General features: G+C 43.3%; 1 protein-coding gene across 2 annotated transcripts in view; it reads right to left on the minus strand.

The window, feature by feature from the left end:
* Positions 1-11335, minus strand: part of SHB (SH2 domain containing adaptor protein B) — a 348241-nt gene extending 336906 nt beyond the window's left edge. For both annotated transcript variants that reach the window (XM_021004560.2, XM_021004561.2), the window contains exon 1: positions 9793-11335. In XM_021004560.2, coding sequence (XP_020860219.1) covers positions 9793-10551 — 759 coding nt within the window. In that variant the 5' untranslated portion in view covers positions 10552-11335. The remainder of the gene's footprint in view (positions 1-9792) is intronic.
* Between the last annotated feature and the right edge of the window lie 14845 nt (positions 11336-26180).

The raw sequence follows: 26180 nt of genomic DNA on the forward strand, positions 1-26180 counted from the left end.
CCTTTTATAGATCCTTATCCTCTTTGAAAGCCAGGGTCACAGGTGTAGTTTTGGCCATTCCCTTCATCTGCATATTCTCATCTCTCTTGGCTTCAGAAAAATCAACTATTTTGTTTTTTTAATCTTTTTCTCTCTCTCTTCACTGGTCCTTTACCTGTGGTCCAGCCTCTTAAGGTGAGTGTTGACCATGGATCTGGCTTAGCCCTCTTCCCCCTCAAAACACTTTTGGCAATTGAATTTGCTCCCATGGCTTCAATGGCCATTTGTTCAAAGGTAATTCCCAAATCCCAGAGCTGAATATTCTCTTCCAAGCTCCAGACCCACATCCCCAAATGATTACAGCAGTGGTGTGAAACCCAGACAGAAAGAGGAGCCACTAAACTGTACATAAGGATCCCTGTGGGCTGCATACTGACTTGGAAAGCCACAGACTAACATTATCTATGTTTTATTGTATTTTTAATTGATTTTTATTAAATATTTCCCAATTATATTTTAATCTGGTTCAGGCCCAACTCGGGAGTGTTGTGGGCTACATGTGGCCCGTGGGCCTTGTGTCTGATACCTTGTGATTTACAGCATATTCCCACCTGAATGCCTCACTGAGACCTCAAACTAAACATGACCAAAACAAGCGCATTATCTTCCCTGCCCCCCCAAATATGCTCCTCCTCCTGAAATTACTAGTTCTATAGGAAACACTAATATTTACTTGGCCTCCCAAGTTCAGAAACCTTGGAGATGCTTTTGACTCCTCCCACCTCATCGCTCATATCCAATCAGTTACCAAGTCCTGTTAATTTTATCTCTACGCCTCTCACATCTATTGACTTTTCTGTTTCCACTGCTACCAGCCTAGTACTGACCCTCATTACCACCCACCTACCCACAGTGGTTTCTGAACCGTTTTCACTGTGCACCCCATCACTAAAAAATGTTTGAGTATGCATCTCCAATATATGTATATTTACCTAACTGTAAGTTAGATACACATATGGTTGTAATATAATTACTTATATTATAAAATGTACACAAAATAGAAATTAAAAAAAAAACTATGAATGAAAAAGAAATAATATTTGATCCTAGATAAAAGGGGAATTTCCTGAGGAGGGGAGTAGTATGGTTAGACCAGCACTTCAGGAAAATCCCTTTGGCAGCTAATGTGGAGGATGAATAGGAAAGGAGAGAAATTTGAAGCTTAAGAAGACCAGTTAGGAAGATGAACTACTTAAGAGATGAAGGACTAAATTGGCATGGTGACTCTGTGAGCAGAGAGAAAGGGACAAATGTAAGACATGTCAAGGTAGACACAAGATCTGATGACTCAATGGATATGAAGCAGCAGTCAAAGAGGCGGGAGAAGCAAAGAGATTCATGTCATGACAACCTAGAAAGGAGAGAGTACCTTAGTGCAAAGGGTGGTGAACAGGGTCAGATGTTGCAGACAGGTCCAAAGATGAGAATTGGGGAAAAGCACACCCAATGTGGCAATTAAGAGATTACTTGTAACTTTAAAGAGAGCAGTTTCAACTGGGAGAGGAGTCAAGGATAATGAGGAGGCTGGAAAACTGAAAAACTCTAAGGATGACAGTGACCTCAAAGGAATTGGGGAAGTTTTGAAGAGGGGTAGGTTTGGAGGACAAAAAGTAATGTAATCAAGATCCATCCTATTGTGCTCATCTTGTACTTCTTACTGGAACATGAAAAGTAGATGGAGGGACAGGGATGAAGGCACTCATCACTTCCCCACTAGCACTTGTGGGATGGGCATCTAGAAGGTCATCCAAGGAACAGGGATGCTGGGAGTGGATATGCAGAATTTTGTCTGCATAGCTGCTGTGGATGCCTGCATCATTTTAGGTTACCACTTCCTTGAGGAGCCCACCAGGGTAAGCTAAGTGAGGGAGTATTAAAGGGGTTAGCGTAGTTGTGTTGTACACAAGCCTATGATTAGCTATGGGCAGGAGAAGGTGGGCTGCAACTCATCTTTCTAAACTCCAACTGGATGATCACACTCCTGCCTGAGGTCAAGCCACAGCCCCTTGGGCATCATTCCATGGCCCTCCCCACAAGACCTGACCTATTACAGGTCAACCCAGCCTCCCCTTTCTTCTCTCTCCAATTCACCTCTCCCATCACTGTCAGACATAAGCACAGACTTAGTTGTCATGCTTCTTCAAAACCTCCAATGGCTTGTCAAGGCAAGTTAAATCTCCTTAAACCTGGCATTCAGTACCATCCCCAATCTAGTGACACATTACTTTTATGCATTATCTCTTACTACCCCCCTTCACATACTCAACACTACAACCAGACTGGTCATTCTCCACCCGTATTCCACATTCTTTATCTCCAGGTCTTTGCTTATACTGCTTCCCCGTCCTATCGATCCTCTAAAAGCCAGCCCAAATACCACCAAGTCCACAAAGGTTTTGGAAGGGAGGTGTGCAGCACACATTCCTGGGTTCAAAGGTGAAAGATTCATAGGCAGATGTCCTTCTGTTTTGTTTAGAAAGCAGGAACCATGAATATTGGCTGAAATAGGATAGAGAACAAGAGGATCATAGGGTTTAGAGGGAGAAGGAAACATTACAAATTCCTCATTTTTACACGGGATAAAATGAGGCCCAGAGAGGTGAGGTCACTTGCTCAAAGTCATACAGATGGCAAATGCAAAGCAGAAATTCAAATTCAGATCCTCTGATTTCAGATTTGTTGCTCCTTCCACTACACTGCATCTCAGGGGAATGCAAAAGAAGCTCATAAGATGCCCCTTTCTCATGCTGCTGTTCAGTTGTTACAGTCATGTCCTATTCTTCATACCTTCTAGGAGTTTTCTGGGCAAAGATGCTGGAGTGGTTTGTCTTTGCCTTCTCTGGCTCATTTTACAGAGTGAGGAAACTGAGGCAAACAGGGTAGGCGACTTGCCCTGGATCACACAGCTAGTGGTTGAGGCCAGATTTGAACTCAGGCCTTCCTAATTCTAAAGCTAGCACCCTCCACTGTGCCACCTAGCTGCCCTCTCCTTTTTCATGCATCATACATACAGCCTCACTCTTTTACTCTTCAATACTGTGAACCTCAGCAGACAGTGCTAGACTTGCAATTGGAAAGAACTGGGTTCAAATATGACTTCTGGCGTTAGCCATATTACCATGGACAAGTCATTTAAGCTCTCAGCCTCAACCATCAAATGAAGATAATAATGATATCAACCTTGTCATAGGGTTGTTGTTTCAAGACTTGAATGAGAAGATATCAAGCACTTTGTAAAACTTTAAAGCGCTATAAATTTGCCAATTATTATGAACCTGGGTTAAAATGACACTCTGCTACTTATTGCATGTGGGATCCCAGACAAATCACTTAACCACTCTGGGCCTCAGTTTCCTCATATGTAAAATGAGGGGGGAGGGGAGAAAATAGCCTCCAATATCCCCATTCAGGCCTAACTCTAAGATCAATAAATTAATTCCTGAATTCAGGAATAAATCTAATTCCTTCTTAATATGGGGGTTTTCTTAACAGAAATCAACAGGAAAATGGGATTTGGTGTACTGAATTTTGATTATGCTAACTCTTCAAATACAGACCTGCTCCGTAAATCAAGGGATACCTGTAATTCATTCTTAAGGTTATGATACCATATGCAGAAACCATTGCATAGCCGGGAATACAAATGATCAGCCCCAAAGCTCAGAACTACCAAGTCTGCTTCTGCATTTTAATCACGTCACTTCTAAGAATTATTAATGGAGCTATACAGAAATGTCTCTGACAGTGCAACCTTTCAGTTAAAGTCTAACAGCTGGCTTTAACCTAATTTTATTCTAAGGGATTTTTTTATCTGGTATAGTGAATAGAGGGCCTGCTTTGGAGTTAGAAAACCTGGGTTCAAGACCTGCTTCTGATACATACTGGCCATGTGACCTTGGGCAAGTCACAACCTCTCAGCACAGCCCTCCTCCAACTCTTTAAGACAATAAGTTACGGATGACTTGCCAAGCTCAGCAGTGGAAGGAGTTACTTGGCTGGAATTCTGCTGTACAGATGAAATTATAGGTCTGGACCAACAGGGAAAGACAAACTATTATTTGTTATTTAAACACAGGGTTTGTGTTATTATTCAATTCAACTACAGCCATTCAGTTTACCTAAAGCTCCAACAGGCCAGAGACCATACCTAATTTATATATGAATGCCCCCCACCCCTATACACACCAAGTATGCTGCTTATAGTAGTTAATATTTGTTGAATGAATAAGAAAATAGCACTTAGCACTGTACATTCAGAGTTCATAGGGTGGTAGATTTAGAACAGGAAGGGGCTTCAAAGGTCATCTGACCCAACTCTTTTATTTGACATTTGTGGAAACTGAGGGCCAGAGGTGAAATGATTTGCCCAAAGTCACACAGGACATAAGTGTATAAGAACATAAGCTAGGATTTGAACCCTGGCCTTTTCATTCCAAATCCAATGTCCTTTATTAAACTGATAATACATCTTTTCCATTCGTTCAGCTGTTGTAGAAACTAACATTTCAATAATTAGGATAAAGAAAACATGAGCCTTCAGCAAAAAGAGAACAGGATGGTACAGGTTTTACTTTATAGAACTTCATGCATTTTCTTGAAAACAGCATTTGGGGAGGGGGAAACTAGGTGGTACAGTGGATAGAGCACCAGCCTTGGAATACCTGAGTTCAAATCCAGCCTCAGACACTTACTAGCTAGCTATGTGACCCTGGGCAAGTCACTTACCCCCATTGCCTCCAAAATAGAAAAAAAACAAACAGCATTTTCCCCCAACTGTTATACAGCATTGGATTCTATATTAAGCATTTATTTGTCAAGATTTCAAAATGACATGGCTAAATTGAACCTTTTTTTTTTAATCAATCATTCTGCAGTAATGATCCCATGGCTTTCCTCCCTCCTCCATCTGTGGCTGCCTCGGGGCAGGGGTGAACCCCCTTTTTCTGCTTCTGGGGTGAATCTTTCCTTCATCCTCCACACAGACCAAGCACTAGCAAACCCTCTTCTTTGCAGCCCTGGTCATAACCCCGTAGCTATTCACTACTGGTACAGCTTCTTTCATAGGGCGAGAGGTGATGAGGGAAAAAAGGCTGCACATTATGTGCCATATTATGTAGATGCAAGAGATTCAATGTACAAGGTATGCAAGGAAGAGAGACTACATGAAACAAAGAGGGTGAACATTTAAAACAAGACCTTATAGAAGGGGAAGAGGTTAAATGAAGGAGGCCAACACCAAACTTTAGTGACTAACACAAATTCTAACTGTATGCAACAAAACAAAAAAGCAGCATGGTGTGCTGGGAAAGGAACTAGGAATCATCACTCAACTCACTGAACAATTCTGAGCAAAGTCATTTCATCTCTCTGCCTCACTTTCCTCACTAGATCTTCACATCCCCTTCCTGCTCTAAAATTCACGGCATCAGACTGTCAGCCCATGAATGACCTTATAAATGAGGTTCTAGCTCTAGCAAAGATACAGTAATTAAATCTGAATCTCAGCTTCTCATCTGTAAAATGGGAATAATAGTATCTGAGTACTTATTGTACAGGGTTATTGTAAGGATAGAGACAGAGACTAGAGAAAGTGAGATGGACAGAGACAGAAATGCCTAGCAGAGAGATTGACTAGATGTAGGGAAGTAGTGGGGGAAGTCATCAAGCTACAAGCCCACGGGTAGGAATCCAAGGCTGAATCAAAAGATGTTAACCTATTTCTCTCCTCCTTTCTTCCATTGAGATCTCTCTCCTTTACTCAGATGTATTTGTTCCCTGTCTCCTCTTATCTTTTCTACTTAAATGGTCAAATATAAATATAATTTATTAAACACAGTTATTGAGTAAAGTTTTATATTCCCTGTTCTCACCTTTAAAAGTGAGTCAAAACTTCACTTTTCTCACTAAAAATAAAAAATAATTTTCTTCATTTGATCTTCAAAGGTGTTTCAAATTTTGTAGTGGATTCCTTTTGTTTTCATTTTCAAACACATCCTTCCCTCTCTTCTACCAACAAACTATTCCTTGTAATAAAGATAAAAAGGGCAGCTCAGCCAAATCATATATAGATAGACAGATAGATAGATAGATATGTTATATAGATAGATACATAGATTTAGATATAGATATATGCCATATCCTTAGTCCCCCACCTCTGCAAACGAAGGGAGGGAGGTGCAATTTTTCAATCCTTCTCCACATCCAAGCTCAGTCATTATGATTATATAGCATTCTGGTTCATGAGGTAACAGAGTTAGAGCTGGGAGGGACCTTGGAGGTAGGTCATCCAGTCCAACCTTCTTCTTTGAATGAAGTTCAGCAGCTTGCTTAAGGTTGTGCAGGTAGTAAGTGGCAGATATAGCTGGGATTTAAACCCTGGCCCCCTGACTCCAGGGTCAGGATTATTTCGGCTACACTCTCACTGCCTCTCTTTCATGTTACCATCCTTTCCAATTACACTGTTGTAGTCTTTGTATAGACTGTTTTCCTGGCTTGCTTCACTCTGATCAGTTCACGTGTCTTCATGTCTCTCTGAATTCTTCATAATGCTCTTTTCTCATGGCAAGGTAGTATTACATGATATCTATGTACCATGATTTGCTTAGCCATTACCCAATCAACGACTATCTTTGGTTTCCAGTTCTTTGATACCACAAAAATAATGACAACAAAACACTTTTAATATTTTGGCATATCTAAGACCTTTCTCTCTCTTTGAGATCCTTGAGGGCACAAATGCCTGGCAGTGAGATCTCTGAGTTAAAGGGTATGGATATTTTAATTACTTTCTCAAGCAAAATTCCAAATTGCTTTCCTGGATGGTCAGACCAATTCACAGCTCAACCCATGTATTAGTATTCCCATGGTCCCTCCAAGTCCATCTAATGTTATCTTTCCTAATTTTCTGATTGTGAGGCTAACCCTCAAAGTTATTTATGTGTTGCATTTCTTTTATTTCTAATGATCTGGAGCAATCTTTCATATGGATATTAGTAGTTTTCAGTGTTTCTTTTGAAAACTCTTAATTCATATCCTTTTTCATATCTCATCTTTTCCCCCCTTGTAGATGCTTGGCATCTAACATGGGAAAAAAGTTTCCTATCCCTTTTCTGAAAAAGCTCCACAGGGGAAAAAAGGGAGCTATTTTTCATTTTTGTGGGAAATGATGTAAGACAAGGTAACAACAAAAATTAAGCTCTTCCTTTCGTTACTCTTCTTTATTTGCCCCTACAAGTATTGGCCTGGCTGACTGGCCAAGACTCCCAAATGGTAAGTGAAATTCTATGGCATGTTTCTGTCAAGTAATAGCAACATTTCTCTGCCTCCTGCACCTCTGCTAGCCAAGTTAACTCCCCCAAAATCTTCAGATCTTCTTATGGATGCACTGCTTTGGTACCCTAGCAATAGAAGTTTCCTGCTTATAAGTTAGAATGGAGTACCTTGAGAACATGAGGGGGAAAACATCCAACTAGTACCAGTGAGGCAGCTGGTGGGAGCTATAATCAATGATCCTCTCACTACAGCTTCTCTAATGATTCAGTCAATCTCTTAAAGCAGCAAAACAGCCAAAGTAGTGATTTTAGTGACCTGGAAGGTAAGTGAGGTACTGACTGACCTTGGGGCAGAAGCCTATTTGTTTATAGAATAAGACATGCTAAGGTTTTGTAGGGGGTGGGGCGGGTTAATTTCATTTATCTTTCATAACATGTATCATTCCCCTGCCCTTTCCCATTCTTTCTCTTTTTGAAGGTATACCATAATAAAGATGATCCAATTAGCCCATTGAATTCATCTACTCCAATCTAGTAAGATGCACTCACTGAAGATAAATCCTACCATGCTGAAGACCACTTTAGGAAGCCCCATTAGGGAAAAGTCAGCCTTTGGGTGACAGGTGACAAGAGGCCAGTAGTAACAGAGAGAAGAAGAGAGACAACAGAACTTCTGGTTCTTTCTCTGACAGCTCCCACACTGCATTCTTGCTGAAGATGATTCAAGCTTTTTGTTTGTTTCTTTCTTTTTAGGGGGTGGGGAGTGGTAGGGAAGGAGTAAGGTTCCTCCCATACCCCTCAGATGGATTAGGTCAGTTCCATCGTTTTCTACCCATCACTCCTTCCCAAGAGATACCCAAAGAATAACAACCTTAAACTAAAATGGGCAAAAGGATTTCTCAGAATGGGCTTTCTTCTCATACAGCTAAAATAATCATCGCCAAGTGAAAAAATTTATCCCAAACAATAACAATGCTCCCTTTCTCCCACCTTAATGGGATTAGGGAGAAAAAGCAAACAGTATGTTCCTGTTTTTAAATTCCTTAGGTAAAACAGTTTCTCTCTATAACCTTTGTCCCAATGAATCTGAGCAAGACTCCATTCTCCTCTTTGTCCTTGTGTAAAACTGAAGTTAGCAAACCCAGGAATCTGTGTGTTAAGCAGGTAAGCAGCACTATTTCAACCTGCCAGTTACATACCTTCCATAAAACACAAGGGGGATGCATACAATCTATGTAGCTATGAGAGAACAGGTTGACTGCCTGTCTCCTTGGTTTGTGAGCCCCCAAAAGGAAGAGGGTAGTAAAAATGGAATTAAACAGAATAGGGAGGAGGAGTTGCAGCCACCCACTAGTGGTTATGACCTTGTACAAATTATTTCACTTCTGAGCCTTGGCATAATCTATAAAATGGCAGGTTTGGTCTAGATCAGGGGTTCTCAACTGAGAGAATTTTGTGAATTTTATTTAAACACACACTTCAGGAGATTTCTAATATATATTATCATATAGAGAGATACAAATGGAACCAGTTATATTGAAATAAAGTTATCTATATATAGACATATGTATAGATATAGAGATAACTATAGGTATATATGGATAACTATTTCAATAACTGGCTTCACATAAGTATATGTATATGTGTATGTATATATGTAACATATATAATATACACCACACACACACACACACACACACACACTTCAGGAGATTCTCTCAGTTGAGAATCCTGGAACTAGACCCACCAAATCTCACATTTTACAGAGTAGCCAAGGCTCTGAAGTAAAATGATTTGTACAAGGTCATACTACTAGTAAGGGCTGCAACCTCTTCTTCCCACTCTGTATATATATATATATATAACTTTATTTCAATATAACTGGTTACATATATGTATCACATATATATGAAACCAGTAACATTGAAAGTTTTAAAATGCATATACAAATGCATACATGGAAATACCTATTATTTTATAAATAACATTTATATATACATAACATTACAAATGTATATGTATATTAACTTTATTTCAATATAACTGTTTTTTCTGTAATTCTATGTATTTTATTTGATGCATTTTAAAACATTCTGAGAAGGGGGTCCATAAGCTTCACTTAGACTGCTAAAAAAATCCATTACACACATGTCAAGGAACCCTGGTCTGTGGATCTTTAAGATTCTAGAAGTCAAGAACGCTTCCCGGAGGGCCAGTGTTTTACCAGGATCTCCTTCCCACTCTACATATTTGCCCACTGACGCACCCACCCCAGACAACTTCTGAAGCTTCGTGCCCCCTTCCCCGCCCCCTCACCAAATCCTTAAGCAACAGGAGGGACCCACGAAGGCAGGAGCAGCTCCTGAAGGGGAGGAGGGAGCCATGCTAAGGGTGCAAGAGAGGGAAGGGCAGCGGGCAGGGGAGCCAAGGGGAGGACGCGGAGGCTGGGGGACGGTCGGGGGGCGAGGGGAGGGTCTCTCACCTTATCTTTCTTGCCTCCGGCGGCGCCGCTCTCCTCCGGGCACCTGTTGAGCAGTTTCTTGCTGCTGCTGCTGCTGCTGCTGCCGCATGCGGACGGACTCCAGGTTCGGACGCTGCCGCCGCTGCTGCTGCTGCTCTTGCTGCCGCCTCCCCCCGGGTCCCCTCCGCCGCCGCAACCGCTGTCGATCTTGATGAGCCGGTGCTTGGGGGAGATGTATTTGACCTCGGGCGGCGTGGCCGGCCGCCGCTCGCTATTGCTGCGGAAGAGGTGCGGGGAGGAGGAAGAGGAGGAGGACGCGGCGGCTCCCCCTCCGCCGCCCGAAGTGCAGCAGCAGCCGGCGGACGAGGAGGCGGACGAGAAGGTCCTGTCCCCGCCGCTGTCCTGGCCCCCGCAGTAGTCCAGGCGGCACATGGCCCGCAGCTTGCGCAGCGACGAGCCGGGGCCGTTGTAGGGGTCCTCGAAGTCGCGCTCCTTCTGGGCTCGGTAGGCGCGGATCAGGTCGCTGGTGCTGCCGCTGTCCTCCCGGAACGAAGATGAAAAGCAGGAGGACGACGAGGACGCGCAGGAGGCCGCCGGGGGCTGCTGCTGCTGCCGCCGCTCGCTGCCCCCACCTGCCCCCGCCGCCGCCCCCCGGCCGCTGCCCCCGCCGCCGCTGCTGCCCCCGCGCCCGCGCTCGCGGTAGTCCGGCCGGGGAGGCTGCGGGGGGCTCTTAGTTTTGTTATTGCCTAAACTGAAGTACTTGTTCAGCCACTTAGCCATGGTGCCGCCACCTGGACTGCCCCGGAGCCGACCCCCCTACGGCCCGAGGAGCAGCAACAGGGGAGCCCCGGCCGGACCGGCCGCTGCCATCCGGAGGCTGCAGGGGACGTAGGCGGCGGCCACCACGAACCCCTCTTCCCTGCGAGACAGGCAGGCAGCTCGGCCCCGGGCTCCGCTCCTCGGAAAGGCGGCGTCAGCGGTGAGAGGCGGAGAGAAAGGCGAGCAGCTGCAGCCGAACCCTCTCCCGGCTAACTTGCCGAGGGTCCTCGAGCCCCGGCCCAGACCCCTAGAAAAGGTTCAGCGTCAAGTTCAAGTTCTGGCCGCAGCCGCTCGCGGGGCGCTCGGCAGCGACGCCACCTCCCCCCTCGGCTCGGGCTCCGTGGGTCCGGCTGAAGCCCAGGAGAGGGGGCCGGGCGGCCGCTGCCCCCCGCGGCGTCAGCACTATGGCAGAGGGAGGGAGGGATGCGGGCAGCCGGGGCACCGGCACCTGGACGGGCGCTCGCTCGCTCCCTTCCGCTCCTTCGCTTTCGCTCGTTCGGATATCCGTCCTGCGGCAGGGCCCGCTCCTCCTTCTCCTCCTCCTCCTCCTCCTCCCGGCTTCACCGAGGTCGCCGCAGCCGCCGCCGCCGCCTCTGCCTCTGCCTGGCTCCTGCCGCTTCGGCTTCAACTTCTCCCCCGTCCCTCTTCTCCTGCTCCCGGCGAGGGATCCGGGAGGGATCCTTCTCGGCTCCCCCTATCAGCTCCACTGACAGCGAGGAGGGCTGTGCGATCCTCTCCCCGCCTCCCCGCCTCCCCCCTCACTCCCCCCTTCCCTGCCCCTCCTGGAGCCTGGAGAAAGAGCGAGAGAAAGGGAATAAGCAACAGACTGTGCCCGTCCCGGCGGCGCCTCCTGCCGCCTCCGGAACCGCCGCGTGTGTGACACTACCGCAGCCAGAGCCCGCCTCCGGGCCGAGCCCCGCCTCTACGGGCGGGGAGGTTGGCCGCACGCCCTCCTCTCCCTTCCCCCGCCTCCCACCTTCCCCTAGGCCACGCCCCTCCCTGAAGGCCACGCCCCCACCCCCTATTCGAGTGCCACCTCATTCACTCCCTGACCTCCCGACGCACGGTTGCGGGACCGGACACCGACACAAAACCCCACCCTCTGTGGGGTTTAAGCCGTCCGGGTCACTCCGCCTACCTGACACATTCTAGCTCTCGCTCCGTATGTCTCGCGTATGCACTCTCACAGGCAAAATTCGTGCAAGCTTCTTGCACTCTCGGACCTGCTGGGGCACGGAGTGAGATGAACGACAGTTACCTGGAAACGTGAACTCCCAATATCAGCAGCAACAACAGTAAGAACTGAAAGCAAACGTTGCTGCTAATTTCAAGGCCCTGTTGCAGTAATGAACTCTCCAGACTCGTAACCCGCAAATCGCTGAGGCAGAGCCGGCTCGGAGGGCAGCTCGTCCATCCCCCGCCTACACCAGCTGTTACTAAGTCTCCTGCCTCCAGCATCTTGCACCCTGCTGCTGGACATGGAAAGAACACTTTGTTGGGAGCGGATTAAAACCCGGACGTTCGTGGGTTTATAGTTCTGTAAATACAGACAGGATGCCGTTTAATGTTGTCTTTGCGTATGTATAAGCCCCCTTGTTCTGTAAAGGGGAAGGTAATCTTTCAGTGTCGGTGGTCTTTGAAGGAAAGGAGGCTTTATGTTAATGAATTAATTAGCATCGCAGTTGACGGATAAAGCTGGGATAGGCGCCATTTAGGAAATAGGAGCACCAATCAAAGCTAGGCTGAAGCAGCAGGGTCTTCACTTACCTTTCCAATTCAGATGAAGTCCAATTCTTCATAGCCAGTTGCACGGAGTAAACTGTTGTTTGGAGGGTATAGGGCAAGAGGTTAAGACAGCGTTTTAAAACCTGAAAGGCCACTGGTGCAAGCTTTCCATTCTACGTAAAGAAGCCCAGAGAGTTTGTCATTTGCCTGATATCATAGGGTGATTAAGTAACAAAGTTGGGGACAAAACCCAAATTTCTCGATTTCCTGATGTTGTGCGTGCTTTATAAATGCTTTTTAAAAAATTGATCTCACTCTCTCCCCGCCCCCCCCCAATACACCTTCCTCTCCAAGAGAAACCTTCCTTGTAACAAAGCCGTCCGATGTCTGTTCCTCCCCTCCCTTCGCACCATTCCCAAAAAGATCCTTCCCCAGCTACCTGAAATTTAGGTGCCTGGATTCTCCCTTTAATTTTTTTTTGAAAGTGGATAGGGAAAGCCCTAAGGATAACAGTTAACCCTGCCATCACCACCCCCTCAGCTGAGTTTTCAAGTCTCAAAGACCCAGCTGGAAGGTTGTTCCTGAAACTGAGCCAGCCATTACATTACCATCGCAATTACAACACCTGTCCATTGGGGGTGCTCTGATAGCTAACTCTTTAGGGCTTAACACCAACATATTCCTTTTCTTTTTTGTTTTGCCAACACAGATTTGAGATTTTTCCCCCCAAAGAATTTTAATGTGTAAACTTAAGAGAAAACCAACAACACTGACAACTCTAAAAGACTAGAAATAGAAAATGAATGAACACATATGTCTTATCTTGCACAATTTCAATCTCAGCTGATATAAAGTTTTGCTGGTACAGTTCATGGGGTACCCTAACCCTGTTCCTATTCCTTACTTTAATCTTCCTTGAAGATGCCAGGATGAGTATGGCACTACCTCCTCTAACCCCTGAGCTTTAGGTTCCGTGGTAATGATCAGTCCAAGCCAACAAGCATTCATTTAGCATCTTGTGATAGGAATAACTGACTAAATTTCCTGCATTGTGGGTTGTGTTAGGTTTTGTTTTTCTTCCCTAAAAGGCAGCTAAACTTTTAAAGACATCAATCCTATGATGGGATTTTGGGGGTGGGGTCCTGACAAGTTCTGAGCCGCAAACCACGTGGCTGGTTCATGAGAGCCTTATGAAAAGGGATAGATGAAATCTTTAAATGATCTGTGTCCTGAAAAAAACAGGACTAGACAATCAAAGGCTCTCCTCTTTGGGATCAGAACCAGCAGAAGAATTTTGTCCATATGATGTCCCTATCTAAGGACAAAATGCCTATTTCTGCCCAATGGGGCTCCTTGTACCAATCATAGTGTCCACCTATCCTAACTCCTCAGTCTACCCCCCCATGGCAAATTGGACTTGTTCCCCTATGTCGTGGCCAGAAAGTTTGCCCTGCTAAACAACATTTTTGTTCTAGTGCCACTGACTTATCAGGGCTAAGTGTTTGAAGGGTTAGGGAAAGGGAGAGGAAAACACTATGACCCAGCCTGGAGCTTGAAAGATGACAACATCTGGACAGGTTAACATGAGAGCAAAAGCATGAGAGGTTGTGGATGAGTGATGAAGAAGTCTCAACATGGCAGTGAGGAGTAAGGGGTATTCCAACTCCTCTTATTGGCCCTATATGTCTTGATCTTTCAGCTGAAACTGTCCTCTCAAAAGTTACCAGTGTTCTCTTACTTGCTGAGTCTAATTGCCTTTTCTCAATCCTGAGCCTCATTGACCTTTCTACAATCTTCAGCATATAATAGCTAACATTTATATGGTGCTTATATGTACCAGGCACCTTACAAAATATCTCTCAAGGGGGAGAATGGCCCTTAGCTTACAAATGCCAGCTTAGCCCTATCCCACCAAATCTGCTTACACAAAAGACTATTACGGAGTCAGTAAATCCTTTTTTTTTTTTTAAAGCAAAACAGCATCTCATTTAATCCTTACAACAACCCTGGGAGATAGGTGCTATTATTATCCCTACTTTATGGACAAGGAAAGACATAGCTTGGTACAGTGCATAGTGTGCCAGACATGGAGTCAGGAAGACCTGAGTTCAAATCCAGCCTCAGACACTTACTAGCAAGTCGCTTAACTATATTTGTCTCAGTTCCTCATCTGTCAAATGAACTGGAGAAGGAAATGGCAAACCACTGCAGTATCTTTACCAAGAAAACAAGTAGGATCATAAAGAGTCAGACGTGACTAAAATGGCTGTACAACAACATGGACGAGGAAAGAGTCTTGTCTAGGACCACATAGCTAATTAGCGTGTGAGGTGGGATTTGAACTTTGGACTTTTTAACTCCAGATCCCAAGCTATATCTATTGCTCCCTCTACCTGCCTCATGAACCAAAGAAGGTTCAGAAAGGGAGAGCAGAGAAGGATAGTGAGTGAAGTATTGGTACAAATACATTTACTATGGGGACAGGGAGAAGGTGGGTTCAGCCATAGCCGTATAACACAGATCCCCCATTCAGGCAACTCATTGTGGTGTGAAGAAAGACAGTCTGCCTACCTCAGTGGGAATACATCCTGGAGACTGACATGAAGGACATGGTGGTGACAGCCTGGGGCTAGTGAGGGGAGGGGCAGGAGCATCCCTCCCAACATGTTAGCACATCTGGTTGCCCCATGTCAATTCTGTGTCTGCTAAATATAAGGGTAAAACAGATGGAAAGTAAAAGGGGAAGGATAGAAAATTACCTCCATTTTTTTTTATAGCCTCAATGTTCTTGAGACTTAACTCTTCACTCTCCTCAATCTTTTTCTACAATGAGCCAGAAAGCTTTTCACCCTTGGATGCTCACTTCACCTCTGTACTTAACTCTGATTCCACAGCCTCTTCCTCTGATGAGCTGGTTCCTCCTAAAACCTCCATTATAAACAGAGGCCCAGACATGCCATGTCTGTATTCCTCTATTGATTTTCCCTGACTTTCTCTGCAATGCCCACTAACCAAGTACCTTTATCTCTTGCACATCAGCCTCTCCACTCCACCTTTTCAGCTTCCTTTTATGTTTTGTCTTCTTCCATTAGAATGTAAGCTCCTTAAGGACAGGAACTGTCTCTTTCTGTTTGTATTCCCAGAACTTAGCCCCAGTGCCTGGCACATGCTAAGCGCTTAATAAATGTTTGTTTGACTACGCTTCTCCCACCCCAAGCCCATCACCTTTCCTAATCATACATTTCCTAGATGACATTTTATTCCATTACTTGTGCACAACATGCTATAGATGACTGGTTTCAGCCTACTTAAGTGTATCATGTCTCTCCATTGCCCTTTGGTTGTTCTGTTGTTTAGTGGTGTCCAACTCTTGGTGAGCTTGTGGACCATAGCATGCCAATACTGTCCATGGGTTTTTCTTGGCAAAGATACTGGAGTAATTTGCCATTTCTTTCTCCAGTAGATTAAGGCAAACAGAGGTCAAGTGACATGCCTAGGGTCACACAGTTAGTAAGTATCTGAGGCTGGATTTGAACTCAGGTCTTCCTGACTCCAACTCACCTAGCTTTGGGTTATATGGAATTCTGATTCACCAGAAACTGTGATATCTTATAATTTATAGACATATACATAACATGATCAGAAATTTGTGGGCTTTTGTTTCTGGAAACATATTGTGATCCTAAAAGGTACTACACAATTTCCCTGAATTCTGAACCTGTTTTATTGTCCACATGTAGTGTTTATACAAGCTTATGTTGATGGATTAACTCAGTTCAACTGTATGTCCATCCAACTGCATATTATTGTGTGGACAATAGGCATTCTTTCACCACTTTTTGCTTTCTTCTCTGTTATGGGTGCAGGTTTTTGATTTTATTGATGTTTGCAGCTTCTTTGTAAAAAAACTCTCTCTACCAATACAGATCTGCAACGACTATTCAACTTATATAGTCTTAGAAAATTACCTGGGAATAGTGAAGGATTGCAGTGACTTTCCCAGGGCTACAACACAGAGAGTTTGTTTCAGAGGTAGTACTTGAACCATGTCTTCCTGGTTCTGAAATAGCTCACCATACCATGTTACCTTTTTTTAACTTAGTTTTTCCTACGTGAATGTCTGCCCAAATTCTTTCTAATGATTGCTAATCCCATTAAAGAGACTCTGTAGTATTCCACAACTTGATGCCATCAGTATAGTGCATCCACAAACTGGAGCATCTGGCAGACTGCTCCCCTGCCCACAATATATATAGAGAGAATCCTCCCATTTAGACTCTTTGACAAGTATATGCTCCTTGTTTTCTGCCTTGCTTGAAATTGGTAATTAGGAGTATCAACAAATTTTAGTCAACAAATCTGCTATTTCATATGTAACTATGTGTGTACATGTATATATATGTATATTTATATGTGAATATATGTAAAAATGTGGATTGTTTACATATATAGAGCAAGCAAGCTTTTCAGCCGAAAGCAATACAGTATCTCAACTCACACGAGGAAAAAGAGAATGATCTTACTTGGGGGAGGTCCACACTCAATAGTCTCTAGAGGTGTAAGCCTGGGGAGTCCATCCAGGAACATAATGGGGCTGGCTTCCCATACATGTATGTGGCTCTGAGGGTTCACAGTAACCATTCAAAGTTCTTGCCTTGCTTCTTTCTCAGTCTCTGTTTCTCCTCATGTCCTCTTTCAAAGTACCTCTGCAACTAACATAGGTACGTGTGCCACCAACAGATAGGAACAGATCCAGAGACGCAGTTACCAAAGGCAACTGTTTGAAGAGCAAGACCTCTGGCAGCAGAAAATAAAGCTAATTGTGGACTCAAAAAAGAGCTACCCCTGGCAATGAAAAGCTGAGTTGTAGAGAGAAGCAGACACTTAATGAATCACCCAGCAAAGATACTGCATGCAAGTGGAAACTTTGTGAGAATTCTGTGAAGAAAGGACAATGTGGTCCTGCAATGCCACAGTTGCCTTGACTACCTATGGTCCCTATAAGGATGCTTCTCTACCATTGTACTCTTAAGTTTGTGGCCACTCTTCTCACATTTGCTGTGTATATTTGTGGGAGTTTGCCCTAGATATATATTGGAGGAGGGATAACTATTTTGTAGCTACTAGTTCCTATTGTGCCACCTTAGTAAATACCTTTTTGAAGAACTAGTTGTGTCTATTAGCTGATTGCTAATGTAGAGCACACAAGTTGAGACTAATGAGCTATAATTTCAGGAGTGGAAGATATCTACTTATAGGACAAGCTATAGGTACAGTTCATTCACTGGTACCCCTATAACAAAAGGTAGTAGCAGTGACCTTCTGAATATATAACTAGTGAGCACAAGTGCGAGTAGGTCAGAAGTGCTACTGCTATAAAAAGAATTCTTAAAAGACTGACTCTATCCTGAGAAAGTTGAATAATAATATTGAGCAGTAAGCAGTTACAGTGATAGTTAAAGTTGACTTGTGATCTTTCTCATAGCTGATACATTGAACATAATTATTTTTATTATGTGTTATACTGTTAAAAATTATATGGCCAGTAAACTTGATGTTTATTTAAGCCTAGGAGATTAGGCAGTTTGATTTATCTATCATATCTGTATGTCCAGAGAGAAATGCGCAAGCACTTATAGGAAAATAAAGTTTTAAAAACTGAGATGGGGGCTCATAGTTAATTGTTTAATAAAATAAATATTGACAATTTAGTAATTAATATGAAACTATAAAAACATAACTTTTGATTTCCTAAGATCACAATATCTCAAGTCACACTAGGAGAAAGAGAATGAAATCACAGGATGAGAATAAATTAAGAAACATGAGCTAATAGCATGTAGAGAAAAAGAAGTGATTCCAACTCAAAGGAAAGAAAATCCTAAGTGTAAGTACCACATTTTAGTCTCTTTAAATCATTTTCTTCTTCTTCTCTATCTCTATTTTCCCAGCTTCCTAAACGAGCTAGAACCAATTTTGTGAGAGGCAGGGAAGCTTGGCCACCTGAACAAGAAGGTAGATATTGGCACCAATCAGAAGGTCTGACCACCTTTTGTGGTCAGTCACCTTTTGTAAATTTCACATAGAAAATACTGGTTTCTTATTTTCCAAAGTTCTTGGGAGCTATTTCTATTTCAATATCTTTTCCTTCCCTTCTTTTTCAATTGGAGCAGACTTTTCCTATGTGCAGGCTCAGTTGGGGGATATGATTTGCAAGCTAAAATTGTGATAATTCTATAGCATTATGCTGAGAACTTCTATAGCACTTTGAGTTTGTACTCAACATTTAAAAGTACCATATATAATTAACCCTCATAGGATCCCTATAATATTGATATTGTTCTCAAGTTTCTGATAGGGTAATTGTAGTAAGATAACATTTTCTTCTAATGCGCCCCCAGATATCCATATTTTTTTCTTTAGGAAATAGTAAATCTTCACATTACAAGAATGTCTATAAGAAATCATTGTAAAAAGAAATATAAATAGTCATAAATAATAAAGCTGGGAAGACAACCTGGTCAGGATCCCTAAGGTTCACTCTCAGCAATGACACTAAATCACTCAGCCTTCTTGCTCCTCAGCTACCCCACTGGTAAATAGCCTTCCCTTCTTTTTTACGATGTATTAGATTACATTAAATTGCCATGTATCTAGCATTAATTCAGACAGACCAGTGCAGCAGCATATATAATCCAGGCTTGCCACATTCCCAGAGTTGTTAGCATGGAAACTTGGAGGGCTAGGTATCTTTCTGAGTTCCCCAGGTTCCTGTGGTTGGGTTCTTGACCTTGAATGGACTTTCAAGAAGAAGCCAGGAGGTTGTCCGTGCCAGGGGCAGTCTCAATCTTGCCTGAAGAGTCCAGACAGTGGTCAAAGAAGGAGTGGCATCCGTGTTGGAGAATATGGTGAAGGGGGGAGGGGAATGTTAGTCAGAAGCCCCGACCAGCACTGCACCTTGGACTGTCTGAGCAGGGAGTTAAATGGCTAGTGGCTGTCTCCCAAGCTTTGAGTGGAGGTCTCTTGAGTGGAAGCTGCAGAGCTGGAGGCCCAAAGGAGAGCAGAACAGTGAAAGGTGAAAACCAGGCCTGCACAACCTGTGGCCTGTGGGCTGCACACCAAAGGATTTCGGGCGGCCCTCGAAAAACGTAGAGGAAATGTAGAGGAAATCCGCAGGTTGTACAAGCCTGGTGCTGACCAAAAGTTGAAAATCTAGTGGGATAAGGTTGGTGATATGTTGGTAAATGTTTAACAATAGTCCCTCAAAAAAAATGTACCACGGTAGGGAGGCAGCTAGATGGTGTAGTGAGTGGAAAGAGCATCGGCCCTGGATTCAGGAAGACTTGAGTTCAAATCTGACCTCACACACTTGACACTTACTAGCTGTGTGACCCTGGGCAAGTCACTTCACCCCATTGCCAAAGGGGGGGAAAATGTATCTACTATACACTTTTAAGTTTAGTCTGAATTATTAACATTTTCTCCATCATTTTCTTTAGTCTAGACAGTCAACAAAACAAGTAAATCAAGTTCTGATTTGTGGCATTTGCTGATTTTTGACATGTAGATGTTCACACCTAAAATTTGACAAATCACCTCCTCAGCTGGAGCTGGCTTCAGCAAGCCCCTATGAGGTGGTGGCCAGGAGCAAGTCAGAGACCCGCAGGACCTGGGTAGGTGAGGCATCCCATTCCAGTTAAGTGCATCTTCCTTCCCCTCCTCTGTCCCTGGGAGGGTTTGGTGAAGAGCTGTTTTCCCATTAGCCAGTCTTTTTGTTTTCCCCTTTCAGATTCACTGGAGTATTCCTGGAGAGAGCGAAGAGGCAATTTTGTCCCTTCACCTCAGCAAAGTTATTGCATGCTTGTATTCAGTTTCAATGCTGTTGAACCTGTTATTATAAAAACTTAATGGCAATTGACCTGAGCCATTTGCATATTAAATGCTTGGAAAGAGTGTGTAGAATGGAGAGGGAACCAAACCCTTAAAGGTACAGGAAACATTTCCCCCTCAACCCAAGCTGGGTACTGGCTGGAGCCAATTGGAGAATCTATGCGACTTATTATTTGAACTCTGAAGTGGTGCGGTTTTTTGTTTTTTGTTTTTCAAATGTAAGGAAAGGAGCAAGCTGAGAAAAGCCAGGAAGAGACAAGCAGCTTTGTTAGCCCTAGGCTGTGAAATAGCCAGCAGCCAGCTCTTCTGTGCTCAGCTGCCCACCTGATAGCCTGGCCTGGGGGAGGTGAAGTCATTTGAGCACCTGTGAGTTTAGCCAGGCCAGGGCTGGCTAACTGCCCTTTTCCAGCTAGAAGGCTCCGATCCTGGGAACGCTGGTAAAATCAAGGTTGGCCTGATGCCTTTGTTTTAACAGGAGAGGAATTCTGTTGTCACTCACCACTCATTTTTCCTAGTCATCACACAGACATATATGTTGTTTGGAGTGACTGAGGAATGGATGAATGGAGGAACAATTGTGGTATGTAATAATAATAATAATAGCTAACATTTTTAAAGTATTTTAAAATTTGCAACACATTTCATATGTTGGATGATTTTATCCTCACAACCGCCCAGGGAGGAAGGGAAGATATATTTTCATTTTGCAGATGAGGAAACTGAGGCAGTCAGAAGTTAAGTGACTTGCCTAGGGTCACAGAGCTAGTAAATGTCTGAGGCAAGATTTGAACTCAGGAAGACCTTGGAGTTAGGAAGATTCCAAGTCCAGCACATAATGGGATATTGTGTATAGGAAATGACAAATATGAAATATGAAGAATACGAAGAAATATAGAGACTGTTGTAAAGTGTTGAAGAAAGCAGAATCAGAGCAATAAGCTATGTTTATAGAAGAAGGAGGACATCATTGAGATGATAGCCTTATGAGTAGGTATACCCTGCTCTGTTGATACAATCCCCATGCGGAATTCAAAGCATGCGCAGATATTTTTCTAATCTGCTTACTTCTTAAAGAAGGGTAACATTTTGATGGACTGCTGGGATAGAAGTGAAAATGCTTGCAAAAGGCACTAACCAGATGATTTGGTTCTGCCTTCCTCCCTGGCTGCTGCTGAGGGAAGACATGCTATAAGCCTTTGGATGGGAAGGTTCCCAGTGCCTAGAACATTGTTCATGTTGTTGAGTTATCTCAGTCATTTATGACTCTTCATAACCCCATCTGGGGTTTTCTTGGCAAAGATACTGAAGTGGCTTACTGTTTCCTTCTCCAGCTCATTACAGGTGAAGAAATTGAGGCAAACCAGGTTAAGTGACTTGTCTAGGGTCACACAGGTAGTAAGTATCTGAGGCTGGGTTCAAACTCAGGAAGCTAAGTCTTACTGATTAGAGGGTTAGCACTCTATCCACTGTACTACCTAGCCGCACATAGTAGGTGCTTAATAAATGTTGGTTGACTGACTATTCTGGCCCACAAGTAGCCATGAAAATGGGTCTCTGTTCTCTGCCTCTTTGTGTTTGTTCCTTTCTACTCTTAGACTAATGAATATGGGACAACACTACCACCTCATGAGTCTTGACAAGTTGGAAGAGAAGGTCCAGAAAGTAGAATTAGTGAACAGGTAAGACCAGTGAATAATGTAATCTCCAGTGATCTGCTTGATCCAGTATAAACACTGATTGAAGGCAGCCAAGAGGAAGTGACTCATTGACTCATCCATTGTCAATGCCACATTTGGAAGTGAAATTGGTGGTGAATATTCATAGCAAGCACTTTATGTTTGAGACCACTCTCCCCAGGAACCAAAGTAAAATAGGTGACCCTAGGTCTTGGGGGCAGAGGGAATGTTTGTACTTCTATTTGTGCTATATCTTCCTAAGAAATATCCCCTTGGAAAGGTTAACTGGACAACTAGGTGGCACAGTGGATAGAGTACCCAGGCATGGAATCAGAAAAACTCATCTTCCTGAGTTCAAATCAGGTCTCAGACTCTTACTAGCTGTGTGACCCTGGGCAAATCACTTAACCCTGTTTGCCTCAGTTTCCTCATTTGTAAAATGAACTGGAGAAGGAAATGGCAAATCACTCCAGTATCTTTGCCAAGAAACCCCAAATGGGGCTACAAAGAGTCAGACAAGACTGAAAAACAACTGAACAACAACAAAATGCTAATTGTTGTTAATTGATTAAGTGATATTGGAGTGCTAATCTTTGGAAGGTATCAGAGTATTGATGATATAAGGATGACACACTAGTTATAACTGTCAGTTAACATTGGGGAGAAAATCTGAATGGGGGCTTGAGATGACAGAGTATTAGTGAAAATTCCACTGGCCCTCGGGAGTAACCCCAGAATCCCTGAGGTGAGTGAGCTAGGCTTGCTCTAGGGGTCTTAACTAGTCAATGAGAATGGGAGTTGTGACACCATGAGGTCTCACATAGCTCTCTTGGTTTCTCTCCTGCCAACACATTTGCTTTATAACCATAGGATAAGCTTTTACAAATTGTCTAGAGGTAGCCTTCAAGTAAGACAAAAACCTAGCTTCCTCACTGGTGCTATTGGATTATTGCTACCTTTTTTTTCCTTTTAGACAATTGGGGTTAAGTGACTTGCCCATGGTCACACAGCTAGGAAGTGTCAAGTACTTTGTCTGAGGCTGGATTTGAACTCAGATCCTCCTGACTTCAGGATTGGTGCTCTATCTACTGCATCATCTAGCTGCCCCCTCTTTGCTACCTTCTTGTTTTAACAACTCAGCTACCCTTATTCTCTAAATGCAGCAACACTTTGGGTTATGTTTATTTGTATTTCAGAATTCTGTTCTTCTCCTAGATAAACACCAAGGTCTTCCATAAACAAGTTCATATAGTACCAAGTATCCAGATTTAAGTGGAAAAACTATGATTTGTGGCATATGTCTACTCTTATCGCTTATTTTTTTTTATGAGCAGAGAGTAATATGGTGTTGGAATAGGATTTCATACTATTTGAATGTTTATAAAATCAGGATCAGGATGGTGAAAACTATTTGTATGATATGACGTTAGGGAAGTGCAGTAGGATTTCCAATGTACTCTTCACTCTATTACTTGGGATGTACCTGACTGGAATTCTGGTGGATCATAGACAAAGGTCTATGATTTAATATTACACTTTCTATAGAGTAGTAAAGTTACCATCGCTCTTCCTTATGCATTGACAATTGCACTTTTGTATACCAGGTTTTCCTGAATGAGTGGGTCCAATATTACTTTGGCTGTTATACCCTTTAGGTGACCTGTGAGATTATCATTGGGAATGAAACACTCCAGGTTTTAGAGTTTCATGAAACTACAGTTTCTGTCTCCTGTCAATTTCCTTTGAGGATTTGCTATTTTGGTGTTCTGCATTGGTGATATATGGAAATTTGCATTGGGGAAGGAGCCTGCTGAATAATTTCAGGAAGGCAGCCATTTAAATCTAAACCAGGGGTTCTTAAGGGTGTGTGTGTGTGTGTGTGTGTGTGTGTGTGTGTGTGTGTGTGTGTGTATTTCATGGACCCTTTTACCAGTCTGGTGAAGCCTGTGGCCCTCTCACAAAATTATATTTTTAAATGTCTAAAAGAAAATAAATTGGATTACAAAGGAAACTAATTATATTGAAATAGCTATCAATTTTTTTTAAAATCATGGACTTTAGGTAAAGAACGACTGAATTCTAAGTCATTAATTAGACTGAAGTAAACTTGGAGATTAACTACTATGCACTGAAGGATTTAAGAGATTCCCTCTAGTCTTGCTATAATCCAGTCCATGAGTCTCAAATTCGATTCTGCATATTTCTTTTAAGCCTCTAGCCCTAATCTATTTGTACTACTACCATCTAAATCCTTATTTTATTCACAAAATTTTGTTAATCTGATTACATATTCATCTGAACAAAGGGCTGCATAATATGACTTGGGAAAGCCTAAAGCCAGGCAGCTCATTGGGGTTGGGAGGCTGGTATATGCTCACCAGAGGGGATGCTTGCTTGTGGGCATCAGAGAGCTTTTGAGCATAATACCTAGGGGTTTTGGTGGATTGCAAAGTCAGTGGATGTCAGCTATGTGAGGTTAGCAGCCCCAAAAGCTAATGGAATCTTGGAAAAGGATAAGAGCTGCAGAGCTTCAGGAATAAGGAAGGGATAGCTCCTCTATTCTGCCTTAGTCAGACTATATGCTGAGTGTTGAGTTCATTCTAGATACCATAGTTTAGAAAGGACATTGACAAGCTGAACAGCATTAATAAGAAAGTAACAAGGAGGGTGAAGGGTCCTGGGTCCAAGTCATATGAGGATCTATTGGAGGAAGTAGGGATGTTTACCCTGGAGAAGAGAAGACTCATGGGGGACATGAGATTGTAGATTTTTGAAGGGTATTATATGGACGAGAGTTTAGATGTGTTCTGTTTGGCCCCAAAGGGCAGAACCAGTAACAGTGAATGGAAGTGGCAAAGAAACAGATTTGGATTTGAAATCGGGACAAAAGCAGCATCACATAATAGATAGAGAGCTGGCCTTAGAGCCAGGAAGACCTGAAACACTGGCTGTATGACCTTCGACAAGTCACTTAACTTGAAAGTTGTAGAGGAGATGCTGCCTGAACTGTTAAAGGGAATTTCATCATCCTGGAGCACATGCCAGTGAAGTCACAGGTCAAGTTCCTATCTCTGTCCTGATCAGGAAAGACTTCCTACCAATTAGATCTGTCCAAAAGTAGAATGGACAATATTTAAAGTTGGTGGGTTGTCCCTCCTTGGAGATCTTCAGGAAGAAAACCACTTGTCAGATAAGTGATTCTATCACTTAAAAACAAGCTTCCTTCCCCCCCTCCTCTCCTCTGCCATGTTGCTTTATTAGAGACAGTTGGTTTTTGTCTGGCATCTAAGATAAACAGTTACCAATACGACTGCCCAAAGCCCATCTATGATATAGCCCTGGTCAGTACTGAAAATGGCTGATGAGAGAAAAAAGCTGCCCATGATTTCCCTGTGTGATCCTGAACTGCAGCCCTGATTTTCCAGTAAATGAATGAGGCCAGACATTAAGGAATGTGGCATGATCTATCCTAGCCCTGTGCTTCACAGAGAGCTGAAGAGCTTGGAGTGAAGCTAGATGCTGAAAGGCAAGGGGAGTTTGAAGCTCTGACTTACAGCCTTATTCTCACTGGGAAGATGGGGATCAATCAAAGGGCTACTAGAAACAGGGACAGAACCTCTTCCCTTCTTTGCAAATTTGGTGGGCTATAGGTGTGGAATATTGCTTGATATACTACCAGAAATAGATAATGCATTAGTTGGTTTTGCTAAAATTGCTTTTCTCACCCAGTCAACAAGCATTTGTTGTTGTTATTCAGTGGTTTAAGTCATGTCCAACTCTTTGTGACCCCATTTGGGGTTTTCTTGGCAAAAACATTGAAGTGGTTTGCCATTTCCTTCTCCAACGCATTTATGAATCACCTACTATATGCAAGGCACTGTGTTAAGCATTGGGGATACAAAGAAAGGCAAAAAGTGGGTATACCCAAAGAGATTATGGTCTAATAGTGGAGATAGCATGCAAGTAACTAAGGACAGACACAACATATGGAGGGTTAACTGGAAATAGTCTTAGAAGCTATCATTAAGGAGGGGAGCAGGAAAGGCTTCTTCCAGAAGCAACGATTTTAGATGATGTTTGAAGGAAGCCAGGGAAGCCTGAAAATAGAGAAAAGGAGGGAGAGAATTCAAGGCATGGGGGCAAATCAATGAAAATGTGGTCAGAAGTTGAGAGGTGAGAGCACGGTGTCATTGCCTTGTAGAGTATGTGGAGGGGAGTAAGGTATAAAAAGGCTAGAAAGGTAGGAAGGTTATGAAAGACTTTAAAGGCAAAACAGGATTTATATTATATTTTAGAGGT

Source organism: Phascolarctos cinereus, unplaced genomic scaffold, assembly GCF_003287225.1.
Source record: "Phascolarctos cinereus isolate Bilbo 61053 unplaced genomic scaffold, phaCin_HiC Scaffold_4;HRSCAF=312, whole genome shotgun sequence".
Taxonomy (NCBI): Eukaryota; Metazoa; Chordata; class Mammalia; order Diprotodontia; family Phascolarctidae; genus Phascolarctos; species Phascolarctos cinereus.